The 22,395-nt window shown below is 34.7% G+C and overlaps 1 protein-coding gene across 1 annotated transcript in view; it reads left to right on the top strand.

The window, feature by feature from the left end:
* The window catches only part of Karybeta3 (karyopherin beta 3), a 75,692-nt gene that overhangs the window by 26,172 nt on the left and 27,125 nt on the right, over nucleotides 1–22,395 (top strand). Inside the window, exons 4-14 of the mRNA XM_069820123.1 lie at nucleotides 2,155–2,251; nucleotides 6,441–6,545; nucleotides 6,730–6,855; nucleotides 8,878–9,089; nucleotides 11,939–12,061; nucleotides 14,379–14,487; nucleotides 14,949–15,212; nucleotides 16,977–17,195; nucleotides 17,663–17,789; nucleotides 20,811–20,984; nucleotides 21,544–21,735. Coding sequence (XP_069676224.1) covers nucleotides 2,155–2,251; nucleotides 6,441–6,545; nucleotides 6,730–6,855; nucleotides 8,878–9,089; nucleotides 11,939–12,061; nucleotides 14,379–14,487; nucleotides 14,949–15,212; nucleotides 16,977–17,195; nucleotides 17,663–17,789; nucleotides 20,811–20,984; nucleotides 21,544–21,735 — 1,748 coding nt within the window. The remainder of the gene's footprint in view (nucleotides 1–2,154; nucleotides 2,252–6,440; nucleotides 6,546–6,729; nucleotides 6,856–8,877; nucleotides 9,090–11,938; nucleotides 12,062–14,378; nucleotides 14,488–14,948; nucleotides 15,213–16,976; nucleotides 17,196–17,662; nucleotides 17,790–20,810; nucleotides 20,985–21,543; nucleotides 21,736–22,395) is intronic.

Here is a 22,395-nt window from a genome sequence, read left to right on the forward strand (position 1 = left end):
ATTTCCACCTTCTGTTTGAATCTTGAATCTTTCGAAATAGCTACCAAACTTGCCATGTCCAGATAAGAACTGAGTAAGAACAAAGTTTGGTTGCATTAACTTAGAATTTACTCTATCGTAAATCGTAGGGAAGTATAATTCCCTAGTTAAAGCTCAGTGAACCCAGTAATCATTCATTAATTACACGTTCTTTTAAACGCTTCTTCACATAAGACATAGGGCATTTTGAGTACCTATATTCCAGATCCGTATACTATACTATTAAAATGGCATATTTCAAACTCCACTCGTAAATGCAGCGGTCCCTGGAGAGTCTGCTGGGGCTCAGCACAGATCAGGGTTCCTGCACAACACCTGGTTCTCTGACAAGGGGTATTTCCATGTGAAGTGAGATTTTGGGCTAGAGAACATCCACGCAACATTCATGAAAGGGACAATTACGTCCAAAAAATGTGTGTTTGAGCTACCTTGTCAAGCCATGGGATAATCGGACCTTTCTTCTTCGACCAAACGTTCATATACAGGGTGGCACACGAAATGTTGAACCATTTATATTTCAATTTATTTTAATACTACGACACATAACATTACTATGACACATACATAAATTTAGAATCATAACTACTATATGTTAACTACTTACTACTATATATTACTCATAAAAACAAGTCCACACCTGTGGAGTAACGGTCAGCGCGTCTGGCCGCGAAACCAGGTGGCCTGGGTTCGAATCCCGGTCGGGACAAGTTACCTGGTTGAGGTTTTTTCCGGGGTTTTCCCTCAACCCAATACGAGCAAATGCTGGGTAACTTTCGGTGCTGAACCCCGGACTCATTTCACCGGCATTATCACCATATCATTCAGACACTAAATAACCTAGATGTTGATACAGCGTCATAAAATAACCCAATAAAATAAAAAAAAAAGCATAAAAACAACATATTCTTAAAAAATAGCACTGTACGTTTACTTACAATGCCAAAAATGAAGGTGAAGCAAAATTCTTTCTCAGCTTTTTTTTTTGTAGACTCTTAAGGTAAGCGTTCACTACATTGCATCGCACTCATTGGACAAATCGCACGGATCAGAAAAAGACTATCTTTGCTGTAATTGTTATGTAACCGCGTTCACTACATCATATCGCACTCATCGGACGAATCGCATGGATTGGAAAAAGACTATCTTTGCTGTAATTGTTATGTAACTGCGTTCACTACATCGTATCGGATGCATCGCCTCTTGGCAAATCCGCCCACGTTTCTCGGATGGGCAACTTTTCCGATGCATGCGATCATGGCCTTCTTTAATAAATCAATTTTAATCGGTCAACTGTTACTATTATGTTGTGCCATGTTCAGTGTCACGCCAAAATGGCAGACGGAAAACTTATTTCGCTTGTAGAAAATTGCGAAGAATTATATAATTTGAGGCGTTCCCATTACAGTAATCAAGTCGTTTCTTGCAAATATATTATGTAACCAATATTTCTTTCGTTTCTTCCTCTTCAATTAAGATGCATGAAGCAATTACAAATTCTTATTCGCTAACAGACGTAATTAATAGACCTAACCTCAACTCCTCTGCTTTCAGCAATGTCAATATCGTACGACGTCATGTTTTAAACAGCTGATAGGGGAATCCGATGAGGCGATGAAGTGAAGCTGTTACAGTGAACGCACTGCACTTAAAATATTCGTTGCGTGTGATTCGTACGAGGAATGCGATACGATGTAGTGAACGCTTACCTTTACAAAACATTCGTTCACAACTAAGCAGTTACTTCTATTTGGCGCCAAACTGCTTTGTAGGTTAGCCAACATGTTCATTTAAGTATTCCCCCCGAATTAAAATTTTTATATTGACAGTTTTGTATTTCTCACAGCATTTTTTTTTACAATTACCCTCATCTACCCTATACATAGTGAAGATGATGGTCAACATGGCGCACTATGTATACACAAAATCTGCATGCATCTTAATTGAAATTTTGTTTTCAACTTGATTCTTTCAATATTCTCCCCAGATTTCATGCGTAAATGCATGGAAAATTGAACCATTGTAGGTGCACCTTTATTGCTTCAAAGAATATTCTTCATATAGATTCTGTATGTTTTTTCTTTGAATTTGAAATAGAACATTTTTTTAACATTTCAGCTCTGTTCCTGGCGTTTTTGGGAATCAGCAATCTAACTATTTGGATCTTATTAAGCAAATGATGCAGCAATCACTCATGGAAGGTGCTGGCTATGAAGTGAGTTGTCTATTGTTATGTATTACAAATTTTACTACTACATTTCTTTTACCTTTTCTATTTTCTTTCTTTTTCTCTTTGTTGTGTTCTCTTCTTCCTTCTTTACTTATTTTAGTTTTTGTTTTCCTCCTCCTATGTTCTTCATTTTTGTCCTTTTCTTGCCCTTTTTCTTATTCTTCTTCTTCTGATCCTCAGCATTCCTCTGCTTCTCCTTTTGCTTCTCTTCTTTTTTCTTTCCTTGTATGAAAACAGAAGCTGAAGACTAGCATCACAGCTTCAAATGGGCTTTTATTATACAGTGCGTTCGAGCCAAGATGTTCACTCACTTCCGGCATTACATGGCCTCCGCACTATAATCTTTTCGCTGTAAGAAAAATCCTAATATAAACAATAGCACGTGATTGAAGTGAGGCTTCATTGGCCGCTGTTTGGCGCCATAGATTCTCAGTACATGTTCCCACCTACTGTTGTACATTCTGTTCCATGTTAAACATTTCCCGTTACTCGTCAAGTAGGCCTAACCTCACTACTATGCATTCATTTGCTTAGGAAACATTTACTTTATAATTACTGTAATTAAACCTCACTTATGTTATTATATACATTTAAGACGATTTGTTTTTCTCCGCTTTTGAGAGGGTTTCCACTCTTATGTTTAATAACCACACACACCAGGATACAGAAGCCATATTTCAGTACCACGTGCTTACGGGAACAACTATGAGCTCAAGTGACGCCAGCTTGTTACAAGAACAGAATACCTCGGTATTACTGTTGGTATTCATCCGCGTTCATAGTGCATAACAAAATATAAAAGTAGCTTTTCTTTTACATATTGTTTTACATATGAGTGAAGTTATATGTTTCATCATATTTAAGAACTAGAATTCAATTTTTTATTTTCATATAATACAAGATGATAGTTTCCAAATACGAACTATATTTTCCTGCGTCGTGTGAGTGTTTCGACTGGGAGCCAATCACGGGTATGACAGCCACGTGCTTGTGTTTATATTAGGATTTTTCTTACAGCGAAAACAGTATATATGGGTTACCTATCTCCTGCCAAACAGTGACTGTAATTTGCAGCAAAATAAAACTCATAATACTGAAATAAAAGGGTTACCGGTACCTTTTATTGTAGTAATTTAGGGAAATGGTGACCTTTGGCACTCAAGCATGCTTGACATCGCTTCAGCACATTTTTCCCAGCCACTTTGTCTGGGAGCAAAACCTGATGCACTACATGAGTTTTGTACGGTTTTAACTTCGACAATTTAGTGGCGTGTTGGACTGAGGTTTTTGACATCCCTATTTCCTGGCCTAATCTGCACAAAGATTTCTGAGGATTCGAATCGAAAACCTATTTCATCTAATGTTTAATCAGTTAAGACTCATTTATTCACTCAATTCTTCTTATTTTGAACCGTCTCATTAAATTTCTTTAAGAGTCTGTATATTGTTTTCTCATTTAGCACAGGACCATTGGGGAAACGTCTGAATTTACGGCAACACATTCTCCACGAAATTTTTGCATATAAAAATGCGTTGTTCTGTACTGTACACCACAACACAACCGCACACACCAGAGATGCACTCAATACTGACTTGAGAGAGCTATGGGAGTGAGAATCTACCATACTAGCGAGTGGGATAATGCCGGGAGTTGTATCATTCTCGCCCGCCAACCTTTTTTCAAGGTAGTGGGGGACATCTTGGCTCAAATGCTCTGTATTTTACCATTAATTTACTTAGAAATGTTTGTTGAAATGTAAATTATTGCATTCTTTGTAGATATTATGACTAGGGAGCGGATTTTTATGTGCTAAAAAATTTAAATATATTTATTTTTTATGTGCTAAAAAGTACGAAAATATTTGCTAAAAACAAAAAAATATTTGTTTTAAATATGACAAAAATACCTTACTTAGCTTGGAAAAAAAAAAATGTTACTAGGTACTCACCAACCACACTTGAGTGCTAGTAGTTGGCCGAGAATTGCAGTGAACAACAAAGGTCATCTCCAAATTCTCCATCACAAATGCATGCCGATTATCTCTGAACAACGACTTATATTGTGAAAACGATCTTTCCGCATCACAGGACGTCAGACGTGCATATTTAAAGAGAGGAATGTCGCAAACACATACACCGTCAATTTCACCTACAGGCACATCCTCCAATATTTGAGCAACTTTACACATTTTTTTATATCCACTGTTTTTCCCAAACACATTCTGGAATTTGTCCCTTAGTAATTGTGCTTCTGAACCTGGTAGTGAGTCTAGTTTAATTTCCACGGCACGCATCTAGTTTAATTTCCACGGCACGCACCTCCCTGTTTCAGACAACAGGTTTTTGGATGTTTCGAGTTTTTTTTTATGGTGTCACACAAAAAGCTTAAATTTGCTAATAGGAAAGCCATATAGTTTTTTAAATAACCATCTTTCAGTATATCTTGAAGGATATCAATTGACCAAGCCCGATAACAGGGAATCACAACAAGACATACTTACTTCATGGACATGAGCGAGAGGCGAGAGATTTGTTTAAATTAAATAATGTTCATACCCGAGCTCTTATCTGTTGTGTTTCACAAACAAAGCGTGGAATGATATCATCTTCAGCAACAATAAACATTCCTAATTATGTGTTGCAAGATCTCTCCTCCTTGTCCATGTTAATTTATTCTCTAATAATAACACTGATATGCTGCCTAGCAGTTCTCAGAACTTGCGGCGATACTATTACAAAAATGGATCACGGATACACCACACAGCACTTAGAAACTCGAAGCAACCAAGAATTCTTAAAAAGATAACGTACTTCTGAGTGACAATTGATTTAGTTTTAAAATATTTAAAAGTTCCTTTAAAAAAATTATTTAAGTAAAAAAACTCCAAGATTTATGTGTTTATAATAGATTTCCCGAAAATATGTATTTACATAATTTTTTTGTGAAAATATGTGTTTTTTTTTTGTGAAATAAAATTCGGGTTTTAAACTTGAAACATTATGTTCGGAATTTTTAACTTTGTTAATTGTGTTTTATCACACGCAAAAATAATATTTAATTACATAGAAATCCGCTCCTTAATTATGACTCTGTTGCTTTAGGCATGGCAGTAGAAGTCATGGCTGCCTGTAGTGAAGGCGAGAGTAACCAACACTATATTTACACTTATAAAAACATTGGTCCATTTACAAAAATATTTTTTCAGGTGGAAAATAAAGGGAGTTAGAAAATTTAGATGTAATAAATGAACGAGACTGTTATTTCCACACTAATGCATCTCAGTGTCAGGGTCAGAAAGATGAAGCTGTGACTGGTCGATTTCTGAAGAAATGAGAGAACAGACTGACTGAAATTGCTTTTGTGCCACCTCACTAAATTCAGTCACATGTCATTGTTTGTATGTGGATGGATGATGGCGAAATGTAAGGATGTCTATGACACTGGGGAAAAAAAAAACAAAGACTTCATATATCAATTCCACTCTTAAATGTCAGTTGAAATGGCACGCTCTCAACACTAAGAATAGAAAGGAAGACAGTTAACTTGTTTTCATTCTCTTTTCTCCTACGTGTTCTTATTTTAGTATTTGAGGACCGTTTTTGCAAAACTTGCTAACTGCAAAATTTGCAAAATTGAGATTTTGATGGAATCGTTAACATAAGGCAGGCCTCTACATGTTGTTCAAAGCGTCTTAGTAAAATTGGGTTATTCCTCTTCATTGTAGTGTGTCAAAGTGTGATCGTTTTTTCAAAACTTGCTTTCTGCTGTAAGTGAGAGATACAGCAAAAATTTTGCTTACTACAGTGTTTTGTCTCTCCTGTAAAATTTAGTTTTTTTTCAGTTAGCAAGTTTTGCAAAAACGGTTCTCATTTGTTCTTGTTATCTTTTGTTCATTTATTTTTCTTTTTCCTTCACATTCTTATTGTTTCCCCCCCCCTTTCTTTCTCTTCTTTGTTTACACTGACATTGCCACCATCACTGCAAATGAAAAGATTTTGAAGAGGGAGAAAAAGGAGAAAAGAAGTAGAGTGAAAGCAAGAATTTTTATTTCACTTCTCCATTATGAAAATGATAATATGTTGTTTGAAGATAAATGGAGAAAGTACATGTAGAGTGTGCAATTTCTTTATTGTATTAGTTTTATCATAATTTTACTTCTAAATGTTGTTTCAGGTTCGGTTTCAAGCTGTTCGCGCAGTTACAGCCTTTATAATGCTTCATGAGAAAGAGGCTCCAATCCAAAAACACTTTTCTGACTTACTTCCAAGCATGGTCCAGGTAAATGGTCACGAACATTTCATATATACGTATGTACGATCGTTACAATATTAAATGAGAAGGATTAATCTATGAATTTTAACCTTGTTTATATACTTTCTTTACGGTATTTTAAAATACATTTGTGCAGTTTCTTCATATGAACTGGAATATAATTACTGAATGTACGTTTTATTATGTCTAGGTAACAGCAGAAAGCATTGAGAAACAGGATGACGACACATTACTTAAATGTTTAATTGACATCTGTGAATCTGCTCCCAAGTTTTTAAGACCTCAATTGGACCATATACTCGAGCTGTGTATGAAAGTAAGTAACCATCAACTTATTTATCTTACTGATACTAAGTTTCTGAATGTTTACAAACAATAGAGAGGACTGTATTTCAGTCTACAGTACATTGTTCACAAAGATAGAAATATTATGGGGAAAGGAGAAGGGCTATTAGGAGTCATAGTTTGGAAAATAATTTAATTAGAAATAAACTTCTACATAATATTCATACTTTGCAAAGGAAATTGAAAAAATGGATAAGGAACTTCTCAGTAATCTGCAATCTCAATGTTACTGATCTCTTTCTACCTGAGTTGTGTTGTGTGTCTATAGTAGAAGTTTTGAAATAATTATCAGTTATTTATTTCATACCGATGGAAATTGGCAAGAATAAAGTTTTGCATATCATGAAAGAAATGTTATTGGTATGGTAATTGAGTTTTTTTTTTTTTTACTGAGGACAATAATTCATTTAATTTACCAATACGTAAATCAACTAAGCGAGCTTCAACAGCAAAGTTGGAATGCTATTAATGGAGAAAAATTCGCTCCGGCACTGTTAGGTGAATAATCTATGTAAAGATTAATTTCCATTTGTTATTAAAATTAATCTTTACATAGATTATTCGCCTAACAGTACATATACTGTAGGAGTCCCGGCCACCAAGTCACTCAATTGAGTGTGATCTTTGTGTGATGACAGTTGACTTAATGTACAGGGCGTATCAAAAGTCCGGTAACACTTTCAATATTTTATTACACAAAAACTACTAATGATAGCACTTTCAAACACACGTCAGTTTAAAGTCAAACTCTCAAAGTTCTGTTTACACCTTACAGAGATTCAGTGTGTGAACCACGAGTGACTCGGCAGATGTCCAAACGATAATCAAACTCTTCCCATACCCTTTTCAACATAGCCTCTGTAACCATGGCGGCAGCTTCTCGAATTCTGGTTTTTAGTTCCTCTAAATCACGTGGCAAAGGCGGTACAAACACATGGTCCTTTAGTTACCCTCATAGAAAAAAAAGTCACATGCAGTCATATCGGGTGACCTTGATGGCCATGTCATGAAACATATGTCCCTTACTCCAGCACGCCCTATCCAACGATCAGACATCTCCGTATTCAGGTAAGCACGAACTGCATTGTGGAAATGTGGCGGAGCCCCATCTTGCTGAAAGATGAAATCGTCATCGAGATCTTGTCTAAGTTGAGGCACCAACATGTCCAGATATGAATGTCCAGTCACAGTAGCCTCAATGAAGAAGAAAGGTCCGTACAGTTTTCGTTGTGACAACGCGCAGAAAACATTCACCTTTGGTGAATCACGCTCATGTTCAATGATTCTGTGAGGTTTCTGTATACCCCAAACACGACAGTTGTGCTTGTTAATTTTCTCGTTCGTATGGAATGTCGCTTTGTCGCTGAAAATTAAAAAAAATTAAGTGGCTGAATAACTTTGAGAGTTTGACTTTAAACTGACGTGTGTTTGAAAGTGCTATCATTAGTAGTTTTTGTGTAATAAAATATTGAAAGTGTTACCGGACTTTTGATATGCCTTGTATAAGTTGAACTTGGAGTAAGGCCATTAAGAGAAAAAAATCAAAGGAGTAAGATTTGGTTTGATGCAGTGGGTTGACCTTTGTCGTAACTCAGTGGTTAGAGCACCCAGTGTGTAGAACTGGGGGTTCCGTGTTCGATCCTCGGCACTGGAGCGAATTTTTCTTCATTAATAACAAATGGTAACCATCACAGGTTATTCTGGAGGACCAAAAAATTATTCTTTACATAAAGTTGGAATGATTTATTAAAAGAAAAACAAGATAAATGAAAGTAGCCCATAGTAACTAGACCGAGTTATACACAATACTATTTTTCTTTTAGTAGGGTTCAGAAACCATAATATCTTGTGTATTTATTTGCTATAAAAGTTGCAGAGTATCAGACAGCACTGTGATTGTATCCCTCTCACTAAGAACTAGTGCTCGAGATGATAAGGCAAGGGTTTTACTTTGATTTGTCAGACGATAGACAACTTTTTTTCTGTACACCAGGTTCTTTCAAATGAAGACATCCCAGATACTTGGCGACATTTGGCACTGGAAGTGATGGTGACATTGGCAGAAACAGCACCAGCCATGTTACGTAAAGTGGGAGCCAAATACATACCTTTGTTGGTACCTCAAGTCCTCAAAATGATGACCGATCTAGAAGACGACTCTGACTGGAGTGTATCAGACGAAATTATAGACGACGACAATGACAGGTGATGTCATGTTCTTTTACTTAATGGGATTGGCATAATGTGGTATTAGAATTGGTGGTAATGATTTAATTTGAAATTTGTAAGGTCTGTGGGCTTTTGCTTTAAGGGGAGAGAATGGTATTTTTTGGTGAAAAATGAGAAAATTAAAAAAAAAAAAAAATCTTTAAAATACCCTGTGATATGTATGGAATGCATAGCATAACATTTTGTGGGTATTTGTGCCCTTATCGGATGTTGAGTCGCCATTTTTAAACTTCCTGCATTATGGATTTTTAAATCACTCGCCCACTTTTATTGTTGTTTCCGGTAAATTAAATTTTCAAAAATTTTTTTTTTTCTTTGAAATACTCTTTGATATGTGTGGAATGCATTGTATAACATTTTGTGAGTATTTGTGCCCTTATCGGATGTTGAGACGTCATTTTTAAACATCCTGCGCTATGGATTTTTAAATCACATGCCCGCTTTTATCGGTTTCCAGTAACTTCAATTTTTTTGCTACATTGCCAAACAAAAATGGATATAATTTCTGAACTATTAAAGATACATGCATGAAATTTAGAACACATATTCTTTAGTCTATTAGGAAACTTTTCTCTATAACAGAATTTTGTTAATTGATTTCATTTTGAAAATACTTCCGTTTGATTGCAAGAAAGGAAATCAGAAAATTGTTTTTAAATTTTAATTGTTTATTTTACAAACGTAGGGATTAATATCAAAATTCTGTTACAGACAGTTTGTAGAACATGCTTTTGCAAATACATTGGAAAAAACTGTTTGAATCTATCTTTAAAAACGGTTTAGATATATCGGTTTTAGTACAATCCTGCATTGGGTATATTTTTTTCAAATTTGGGCCTCCAAATAATTTTTTTTTTTTTCAAAATATTTTTATTTGGTTGAGTTGCCACAGCTATGAGCTCTCTACATACAAAAAATTAATATTTTACACCAAATAGGAAAAAAGTTTAAAAAAATACCATCCTCTCCCCTTAAGAACACATGAGTCTTCAAATAAAAAGATTTGATTAGGTACAGTATTTAAGATTATACTGACATCACTTTCCTCAATCCCTTTAGGAAATTGCGTCTGTAAACTGAAAATCTTTTTACTCACCAAAATAATGATCATTTATCACCCTGTCAGTAAAATGTAGGTAGGTAGGTAGGTAGGTATCTAATGATCTTGATTTAACAGTAGAGTTATTTTTTTCTTCTATACTGGAGAATTAGCACAATAGCTTTGAACTGTGCCATTACAGTTACGACCAAATTTAACTAAATACACAATGTTGCCAACATAAGAACATGACTTTGGTCTGTGGTGTCATTAGAAAAAGAAATTTGTTTCTTTTTCTCTCTACCTCCTTCGTTCTGAACATTACTGAGAGATAGCACCACTGTTACTTGCATCTATTTCAATGATTTTTCCTGAACCACCAATTTGTTTGGACTACATTTCTACATAGAAGATTAAGACAGATCTTACAAGCGATCTCCAATTTACTAACAGTATGGTCATCAAAATTGTGTGTCCATTTTATCTCGAACTAAAATCTCTCTCGCTTTTCTTTTGTTTCATCACGGCTGAATGGGTTTATCTCTTCGGTATCGATGTTTCTAGTCGGTCATGGCTTTTATGACAGTTTTTGTTTCGTAATATTGATAAACAGTAATATAATTAAAGCGGTGAATAATTTCATGGCCCCTAAAAGTTTTTTGTTCCCCCCCCCCCCCCATAAAAGGCTAGGTATTTCCTCTAGGCCACAAATAAAACTGCAACGTGTCATAATTATGTACTTAACGCTTTGGTGAACATTAACCGGAAATTTACTTTTCGTTATTTAAATGATATTCCATGGAACACGCCTTTTTTCCCCTTTATTTCGTTGTCATAACCAACTTTAAGATCTTACTACATACACTGCATAAACCTTGCACCTGACTAGAGTTGACGGCAATTCGGAAGGTGGTTGTCTGCTAGCGTTTGCGTCGAGAGAGACAGATAGAGAGAGCAAGGCAGCGTACGACATTGCCACATCGTACTTCACGCGCACGTGCAATACAAATAGCGCAGGAGAGAATTTAAAATTATCAAAAGACAATAATGACCTTAGCTGTTGATTACTGTAAGCATGACACCAAACAAAAACTCTTTCCTTCACTAACAATATTCTTTGCACGGTTCTCAATCCCACACCACATGCCTCTGCAGTCGTTTTTTGCGCGTTGGCAACGTTGCAGCCAGCATCAAGATGGCCAGCAGCGTTCTGCTTGTTAACGTTTTTAAAATAATTATACACCTTAAACACTATTTTCCGCGCCTGCTTGTGTAATACTTGTCTTTTTACAGTCTCTTCTTCCATTTATTTACCTTACATACACACAGTAAATGTTAGTTTTACTTATTCAATGTATTGAAACACTCGCACGTGAACAAATGAACTCGGGAAGTGCTTGTTATAGACTGATTCTGATTGGTTCTACTGTACAAGCTTGTGACGTCACATACCAGAAATGCTACGGCGCATATAGAAGCTAACTGCCTTCCGAAATGCCGTCTAGTCTAATGGAGTGATTTATTTAAGAATATCGTCGCGAATTTCACTACCACCATTTCGATTGTCTTCAGTTTGACACGGCTCGGTACGGCCCGGTGACTAGTGGCCAGCGAGCAATGTCGACTATTGACATTGCTCTACTGTGTGTATTATCAGTTGTTCCTTTTTTTTTCTATTGTTTCCCAGTATTTAGATGTAAGACATATTTATTTGAAGTGCTTCACAGTGTATTAAATGATACATATCCATTTCTTCCGAGGATTTCTACAACATTTTCTCTTACAGCAATACTGTTGTAGCTGAATCAGCTTTGGACAGACTTTCATGTGGTCTTGGGGGTAAGACTATGATGCCACATGTGGAGCAGAATATTCCTGGCATGCTTGCTGATCGTGACTGGAGGTATAGGTAAGCTTATTGAGTTTCACTGCATACATATTCAGTAGCTTTCGTATTTTTTTAAATTACTTGATTTCATCGTAACATACTTAATCAACCAAAACACTATGAGCAATGTGTCTTTGTACTGGTTGGATTATGAAGTATTAGGTTTAATAATCCCTATAAGAAGTAAATCTCTAAACCAAAGTTTCGCTAAGTGACGGAGTTATGCAAGCCATGACAGGTCAGCATGCTGAAATAATATTTCCTCCATTTTTTGTTGGAACAGTTATACCTCTCATTTGTTAAAAATGAGTTGCATCATGGGAAGGTCAGGGTGGAATTTGAGTGGGAAAGGTTATGGAATGCACTTCACTACTCTTTGCAACCCATATTTTTATCATTCTTGTCATCCTGAGCAATGGTGGCTGAAGGCATTTTGTGAGAGTAGTGCCAGAACATTCAAGTCAGAAACGGAAAGTAACGATAATTTATCATTTTATAAAGTGAATATTTTATATAAATAATAATAATAATAATAATAATAATATACCTAGTAATAAATTAATATAATAAATTCACGGAACTTTGAAGTTTTATAAACTGTTCTATACTTGAATTCTATTTTCTTGTAATTTTCAGCAAAGAGTTCAATGACTTCCTGCCTAAAATTGGGGATCTTACTACCACAAGGTGAACTAAATCCATCATACCTTTCTTAGACCAATGCTAGATGCATTCAAAAAGAACACGAAGAAAACAGAAGAAAGAATTTTTAATATCACATCAACAAATCTATTTGTTTTTTGCATAAACATTTTAGCACTTTTTATTTATATATTTATGTTCAAAGCTCAGTTGGTAGAGCAGCTGGCTACGGACTGGAAGATCCGGGGTCCGATCCCAGGTGGTGACAGGATTTTTTCTCGTTGCCAAACTTTCAGAACGACCCCAAGGTTCACTCAGCCTTCTATAAAATTGAGTACCGGGTCTTTCCCGGGGGTAAAAGACGGTCAGAGCGTGGTGCCGACCACACCACCTCATTCTAGTGCCGAGGTCATGGAAAGCATGGGGCTCTACCTCCATGCCCCCCAAGTGCCTTCATGGCATATTACAGGGATACCTTTACCTTGTTTTTTATTTATGTTCAAATCTAGAGTTAATCTTTCCATATGAATTTACTTTCTGTTTATCTTCATATGATGAAGAAAGTGTTCTGTTGGTTGCACTCCACGATAAATCCATATATTTTTTTAATAATATTTGAGATCTTATAGCGCTCTGAATGTAAGTTAAAAATAAGATTTAATTATATTTTATTTAGGCAGTGCCATGAAACGAGGGCACTACCCCTAAAGCCGCCCCTGATCCTGAGTACTGCAGTTGGTATAGCGCTGGCCTTCTGCGCCTGGGGTTGCAGGTTTGTTCCCGGCCCAGGTCAATGGCATTTAAGTGTGCTTAAGTGCGACAGGCACATGTCACTAGATTTAGTGGCATGTAAAAAAAACTCCTGTGGGACAAAATTCCGGCACACTAGTAACGCTGTTATAACCTTGGCAGTTGCGAGCGTCATTAAATAAACCATGATTTAAAAAAAACTTTGTATCATTCTTAAGAACTCAGCTTGTCACTTTATGTGAGGATACTTTCTTCTTTCCATTGCGTACTAGCATTAAAATTATTCGAATATCCAAAAATATCCGCTAGTTATGGAACCATACTTTCTTTCATTCGTCAGTTTTTCACTGCATACAATAAACCTAGGAAGGTCAAAATTTTAAGACTGTGTACATAAATGCATAACTGAAATAACAATTTTGATTTCTGCACATGCCACCCGAAAGTGTCTTGGAAGATACCTTGCCATTGAAACTTAGATCTGGTCGAATCACTCATATTGTCACAATAATGTATAACATAATAATTGTAAGCATTTCCACTGTGAGTGACACCCTTCTTATAGCACTCCTGCAATGTAGTGTACGTTAAAGAAAATTGCGAGTGAAATATCGATGACTGTGTAATGAAGTGGTAGCAGTCATGTTCTGTCATCGACTTTACCTAATAATTTTATGCATTATGTTCTTAAAAGAATTTAAGACATGTAATTTTGTAAAATGTAGAAAGTTTCCAATTTGCATAATATATTCAGGTCCTTGAGATTCTGCTTTCAACAAATTTTACTGTGTATGAAAATCCAACTGCGAGAAATTAACATATTAAGTATAAGAATAATTTTGGTTATGTAATTAATTTGAAATTATAAATCACTTTTAGTTTTTCATGTAATGCATTTATTTAGTTTGGAAGAACTTCATTATGTGTATTACCCCTGTTATCACAGACATGCTGCTTTGATGGCTTTGTCAGCTGTAGGCGAAGGATGTCATAAGCAGATGGAAGCAATGTTACCCCAAATTATGGATGGAGTACTTAGTTTCTTGCAAGATCCTGTAAGTAAATTAGGTTATGAATAGCATGTTTTAATGAAACTGACGATACTTACCATATTTCATTGCATATTCATTGTATTTTTAATGCCTCTCTTTCATAGTTAGTTGCAAGGAGCACTTTTTGTATTTTCGGGAAAATATTTACAGTATATGATATATTTTCTCTCGAATGGTTTGCTTTCATTGTACTTTTGGATGTCTGATAAGTATTATAGTTAAAACGTCGTTATTCACGACTAATACCTTGAGATATATCTATAAATGTTAAACGCTAATTTTTGTAAGTAGTTTGTACGAAATTAAATACATATTACATATATACAACACTATAATCTACTATTTGAATCATGACGTATCTGCAGCTTATGAGAAATTATTTTAATTTACAAATAACCATGTTGAACACACAATAATAGAAGAAACAAGAAATAGGATGTGTTGAGAGAATTTCTCTGTTACAGCATCCACGTGTGAGATACGCAGCTTGCAATGCTATTGGTCAAATGTCGACAGATTTTGCCCCACTTTTCGAAAAGAAGTTTCACGATAAAGTTGTTCCTGGTCTGCTTATGGTGTTGGATGATAATGCAAATCCAAGAGTTCAGGCGCATGCTGGAGCAGCACTTGTCAACTTCAGTGAAGATTGTCCGAAAACTATCCTTACACAGTATTTGGATGCCATCATGGGCAAATTGGAGTCCATACTTAGTGCCAAGTTTAAAGAGGTATAAATAATTTTTTTCTACTAAGTGATTTTTTTTATGTATTCCATGACTGTTTAAATTGCATCGAGTATTGCATTTATAAAAAATAATACACTTACTTGACTAAAATGTACTCCTCCTTCATACTTTGTATGAACATCGAATATACTTCGGCTTTCTGTTGTGTGCTGTTGTTTTCGAAGGTATTTTTCTAGACTTTTCCATTTGAGAATTATTAAAAAATTATAATACTCTCCTTTCTCTCTGAACATAATTCCAATTTCTTCTTCCTTTATTTTCTTTCATTCTTCTTATGATTTAGTTGTTTTGAATAATACATTTTTATTATTATAGATTTATTAATTTGTCATACAGAATAATATCTGTAATATTCTAGTTTGAGACCGTAACAGGCCACTCGGCCTGATACTTGTTAGGAAGATGATGACAACAATAGCTGCATTTTATATTTCCAAATATATTACAAAATTGACTATTGAAGAAACTTCTGGCAAGAATATCGATACTATATACAGTGAAACCTGTTCAAGACAGAAGTGACATGGTCCTAATTTTTTTCTGTTGTGGACAAGTTTCCGTATTATTCAGGTGTGACATTAAAATGGAATATTTTGTCATTCATATACATGAAAAACAAAATGGCATGCCTCAAACTGCAATAAGTACAAAATATTCCATTTAACATTCATCACATTAAATCAGCTTTCTGTCGCTTATTACGTTGGTGAATCATCTTGATTAAAATCTGATTTTCTGTATAAATATTATCGTAACTCACTCATTAGTCATTAAACATTACTAAAGTTTACTAATCTCATTCTATTTAATATCTAACACTATATTCTAATACTGTACTGCATATCACTGCACATTATTAATTAATTAGACTAGGAGCCATCTATTAGAAGCCTTGAATTCTGGTTTATTTAATTTCTTTCCCAGTTCAATAGCTTGCTTTGCAGAATAGATCCAGAAATTGGCTTGTTCTTTGAAAGATCATGAAGAACTCACTCTCACGACAGTTCATTTATTTCCACATAAACAGTTGCTTTCTGGTTCCTTTTGTGTCACCAATATCAGCCGCAAGCCACTCATTCTTTATGATCTTTATTTTTTAAAGTGTCACACCTGAGTTTTCCACAACTGTACTTCAATATTATTTCACATAGACTTTGTTTCTAATTTTCCTTTATCTCGATAACTTTTACTTCATCACTTAATGTTAATGCCACATTTTATGCAACTTTTTTTTTTTACCTGGAAATTACTACACTTGCACTCTATTTAGCTACGACAGTATACGGGTGTGAAGCATTGAAAATCTTTGAAGGGACTCGTCTGCCTAGTCAACAGGGTAATAAAATTTATGACCGACAGGCCAACACACTCTCGTACCCTCTAAAATTTTGCAAAGAAAACTTGTTTTTATCTTAGTGACGTACATATTTCGTATATTCCTTGAAATTACACGCTGTTTCAAAATATAGTTACAAAATAATGTCCAAAATATTGTTTCCGTTTTGAACAGTAGCAGACAGTTTCCGTTTCCGCGTTGGACAGTTTCCGTTTTATTCAGGAAAAATTACACTTAATACATACAAATTTCGCCGGGACCAATAAATTGTTCCGAAATAGACAGGATTCCGGATTATTCAGGTTCCGATTTGAACAGGTTTCACTGTACTTAAGTAGTATTTTCTGTGTGTTAAATTTTCTTTCTTTTAATATTGTTTTCCAGAATTTGATTTTTAATCTTACTTGCAGCTTGTTGAGAAAGGAACAAAACTTGTACTAGAACAAGTTGTGACTACAATTGCCTCTGTGGCAGATACCTCAGAGGAGCAGTTTGTGGCATATTATGATCGTCTGATGCCCTGCCTCAAGTATATTATACAGAATGCCAACACCGACGAGTTGAAGATGCTGCGTGGGAAGGCTATTGAATGCGTCAGTCTCATTGGCTTGGCTGTTGGCCCTGAAAAGGTAAGTAGAACAGTTACCGCTACACTATCCATCTAGCTTAACTAGCCATTATCAAGACTTCCTGACTTGTCTGTCAACAAAAATATCTTAAAAAATTAAATCCTACAAAAACAACAGGAAAATTAAGGGTTGCCTTAAATTCGGTCATATTATATTCAGGTAAATATGGCGCATATTGTACAATCTTTTAACAGTCGGCAGTACCATACATGATTACCAGTTCCCCTTACAACTGTGAACCTCTGGAAGTTAAATTTTTGGTTGACTACAAGTGACATTGTAAGATATGTTGATTGTCAATTTATCTCTACTAGCCATTAGAATTTCGTTTTGAATTAAATATTATAAATAGTAATTTCATGATTAAATAGGAATTTGAAAGAAAATAATGGCTAGTTCGAATTATTCACTGTTGAATCAACCCATTCTTCACTGTATCTCTAACTAAATATTCATCTCTTTTGTAGTTCATGCGTGATGCTAGTGATGTGATGGATATGTTGCTGAAGACACAAACAGAAGGAGAGCTACAGGATGATGATCCTCAGACATCCTACCTCATCTCTGCTTGGGCAAGGATATGCAAGATCTTAGGTCAGTAAGTGAAAGTAATCATACAGTACAGTAGAACACCTATTTAACAGAATAATTAACCTTAAATGGGGGTTGACACTTAGCAGGTGCAAATTTTTTAATACTTTTGCAAAAATTCACTTTACTTGCAAAAATAGCTACAATGAAATGCCAGTGTAACAAACTTGGGGGGTAGCGTAATTATTTTCGTTATAGTGAAATTTCGTTGAACCGAAAATTGATTAAATTTGCCTACAAATTGTGTCCCATATTATAGAATAACAGATATTGTATCTGGGTTAGGTTATGCTGTATATCTATATATATATAATTTGAACTGGTAATGGAAATTACAGGGAAACGGCTGAATGGATTTTAATAAATGAACCTTCATTTTGAAGCTTGAAACCCAAACTTTTTCAGAACAATAGTAGTTTTCAGTGAAGCATTAGTTTTCCTACATAATTTTCCTATTTTCCAAAATCCATCTTTCGTCAGTTTTGAGAACTAATTGCATTACAGGATAAAACAAAACACACACTACAATAAACAATAGGCTATTACACGAAGGCCATGCCCTGCAGGATTGCTGACATATTTAGAACTCAAATTCAATTGGTTATTAAAAATTTCAACTCTTACTAAAAATAATTTACAGGTCTGATTCTGCGGTGTGTAATTTTCTGAGTACTACTGTGTATTGGATATTAAAATCTACAAAATTTGAGGTGGTTTGATGGCATTATTGCCATTAAGAATGAAATATTATTATAGTTAGTGCCATGATGTGACTATTTTTAATTAATTATACATATTAATGCTATGTTCATGATATGAAAGTGGGGTTATGTGAGTAGATGTAGAGAATATCTTAAATTACATCTTCATTTCTATCATTTACTGAGTGGCGGCTATATAGTGTATATAACTACAAAACTATAACTCAGATAATAATATTGTTATTAAAAATCAAATATTTTTATAGTTATTAATCAAGTGGGCTTGGGTATTTTTCATATACTTAATGGCGGTGTAGTGTAGATATTGATATGTGTCATTCTCTTCAGTATTGGCTCGAGAGAGTGCCAAAATTACAGTTCCTAAGAAAAGACCAAAATGTATTATTTACTGATTAAATAAGAGGCCTACAAAATTTTGTAGTCTTCCGATCATTTCAACAAGATCTCTTAGCAAGATAAAATGATTTTACCCTCTACATTTCAAGCTCTACATGCGGCAGCTATACCAAGATGCTTTGTCTATTGTTCGAAAGCATAGCAAACCTGACATTTTTTTTAACTTTCACCTACAATCCACAATGACCTGAAATAGCTATTGCTTTACTCTCACATAAAAAGCTCACTGATCGTCCTGACATTGTTACTTGCGTTTTCGTGTTGAAACTCAAAAACTGAAGGTGGATAGGTTCAAGAAAAAGTATTTGGCATAAAAAACCATTCAGAGGGAGTACATTTCATTATTATGGAAGCAAATAAGTTTCAAAATGTCTGGTATCCTTCACTGAAAATAAATCTGAAAAATTTTTATTTGAACGTCTAATGAACTTCGTTTGCAGCATTTGCTGCACAAGCCACTAGTCCATATTATATTGCAACTTAAATAATGCCATAATGCATATTCGACAACTGAATATTCTTGCATATTTTATTATTCATCATGACCTTGTTAGGACCAAAATTAAGTTTTACAGAGCAAAAAGTACTTGTAAAGTATTCCTTAAAAGCGGGATTTTCCTTAAACCAGATTTCCCTAAGAGCAGGAATTAATTATATTATTCTTATCAGTGGCGGTGCGTCAATAAGAGCACAAGAGCACGTGAACACCTTGTTTCCATTAATGCAGGACTAGTTTTACTATTTAATACCGTATTGGCGTAGTGGGGATGTATAATATCAGGATCGAGTGTTTTAAACTTCCCGCATCTTGCATAAACTTCTTATGTAAACTTCAACATCCGTTCACGTACAAGCCGTGCTCTTTTCAAGAAGGTTACAGAAATTTCACGCATGCGTGGGAAAAAATTGTCTTTCGCTGGCCGCTTATGACTCATCAAGAGCACAAAGCATTAAGTGAACAGTGAATCTATCCTACAGATGGCAGGTGCATCGATTCCTATTGTTTACGTGCTATATATCGAGGAGAAAAGTCTGTATTTTAGCCTGCAGGTGTCAGCATCTCACTGTCAGAATGTTTACTTTATGTCGATGTGTGTACAGCGCTGCTACGAGAGTGTAGTTTGTGAATTACTATACTTCAATGTTGGCATATAGCATAGTTTGGCCATGGATAAATATATTTATCCATGGTGGATAAATATATTTATCCATGGTTTGGCTTTCAAACACGTGCTGGCTGAATGTGATGGTGGTACGAATTTAAATATATGTATGGTGGTGTATATTATTTAAGAATAATATTTACTGGCATGTATTTATAGTAATCAATCTATGCGAATGGGATTACAGTACTGGTATAGGCTATAGTGTATCAGTGTGTTGTGAATCAAAATATATTACTGAACACACGCTTTTGTAAATTGTTTTATGTATTAATTTTTAACAGACGTAAACAATGAACTCTGTTCAAGTAATTTTGAAGAGTAAAGAACTGGGTAAACTGGCTTTCCAGGAAAAATTGGAAATAAAAAGACTAGGTTTCATTATTATTATTATTATTATTATTATTATTATTATTATTATTATTATTATTATTATTATTATTATTATTATATGTTGTTTTGAATTTATATACGGTTTTTTCGACAGTGAAACATTGGAATCATGACATTTCATATTAGGCTAAAAACGTACGATTTCAAATTCTCTTCGATTTTGGAACACAAAATTGTGAACACACATAATATTTCATCACGAGCCGCCACTGATTCTTATGGTAATTTGGCTGGGACTTAACAGATTATTCCTTAAAAATTGGAATGTTAAAATGGGGTTTACTGTATATAAAAACATATGTTACAGATATTTGTTTTGCAATATTGTAAACTGTTCTAATAATTTGCAGGTAAACAGTTCGAACAGTATCTGCCATTAGTGATGGGTCCAGTGATGAAAGCTGCTTCCATGAAACCTGAAGTCGCCCTTCTCGATAATGAAGATATGCAAGGCATTGAGGGTGATATTGATTGGCAGTTTGTATCTCTGGGGGAGCAGCAGAATTTCGGTATCAAGACATCAGGTAATATTCAAAGGTTGTACTTGATCTACTACTTACTGCGATGAAAGCTGCTTCTATGAAACCTGAAGTAGCCTTCTCGAGAATGAAGATGTGCAAACCATTGAGAGTGATATTGATTGGCAGTTTGTATCTCTCTGGGAGCAGCAGAATTTCAGTATCAAGACATCAGGTAATATTCAAAGGTTGTACTTTATCTATTAGGTACTTACTGTGAACCTAGGACCCGGATTTTTAGGTTTTTATAAACCCTCTTTGATTACAATGAAATTGTTGTTAAATTAAGATAACAGCTTTTTATTGTTACTAAATTGAAATTAATATTAACATAACCCACTGTGTTGTCAATTATTCTAGAATTAAAAAAGAAAACATTTTATGCACCCAGATTTTTCAGAGTTCAAAAGGATAAAAGGAGGGTGAAAATTACGTGAATAAATACGGTAATTTGATAAGAGATATTTTATGTACAAAATTGTTCGTTTCAGTACATTCAATGAACAGTAGAAATTGCGAAAATATTCTTAGTAGATTTTAATCTCAAATATTTGATTGGTTGTAGGTCTAGAAGATAAAGCTTCTGCTTGTGAAATGTTGGTCTGCTATGCTCGAGAATTGAAGGAAGGTTTTGCGGACTATGCAGAGGATGTAGTGAAGCTGATGGTGCCAATGCTCAAGTTCTACTTCCACGATGGCGTAAGAACAGCTGCTGCCGAGAGTTTGCCCTTCTTGCTTGATTGCGCTAAAATCAAAGGTTTGTTTTGTCTCATTAAGGAAATTGACAAATTAGGCAAGTTATTCTATCATATAATTTTCAGTGCTTAAATGTCTGTTTACATTTTTTTAAATTGCTGTGTTTTTTAAAGAATTACTTGTTACTCGAATAACTGCATTGTTGATATGGAATTGTTTATCTCAATTTGATTCCCAATGTACAATGACAAACTGGAATAACATATTTGCTACCAGGGCCCGTTTTACAATGTTAACAAATTACAAGTAAAAGACTACAAATGCTTGTAAACTTTGTTTCACAATTGTAGTTTTATTATTTTGTAAAGTTTGACGAACTAAAGAAATTTGCAAACAAAAATACTACGTGGTTAAGCATTATTGCAATATCAGCAACGACAATTTACAAAAATTGCTAAGTAGAGCTGAAATTGCTGTATTTTTACCATTATCAATGGACATGTTTATATTTTATCCTAAAATTGGTTATTGTAAGTTTGCTGAATCATATATTGCCAACAGAAAATATAAAATATCGTTAAGAAATATTTAAAAGTATCTAGATTTTGTTATATTGGCAACAATGGAGTTTCGTGTGATGTGATTGAGTATACCAATGCATTGTGTCTACACGGTGAGTTGTGAACATCATCTTCATATTAATTAATAAATATTGAATATC

The sequence above is a fragment of the Periplaneta americana genome, chromosome 3 (genome assembly GCF_040183065.1).
Source record: "Periplaneta americana isolate PAMFEO1 chromosome 3, P.americana_PAMFEO1_priV1, whole genome shotgun sequence".
NCBI classification, from domain to species: domain Eukaryota; kingdom Metazoa; phylum Arthropoda; class Insecta; order Blattodea; family Blattidae; genus Periplaneta; species Periplaneta americana.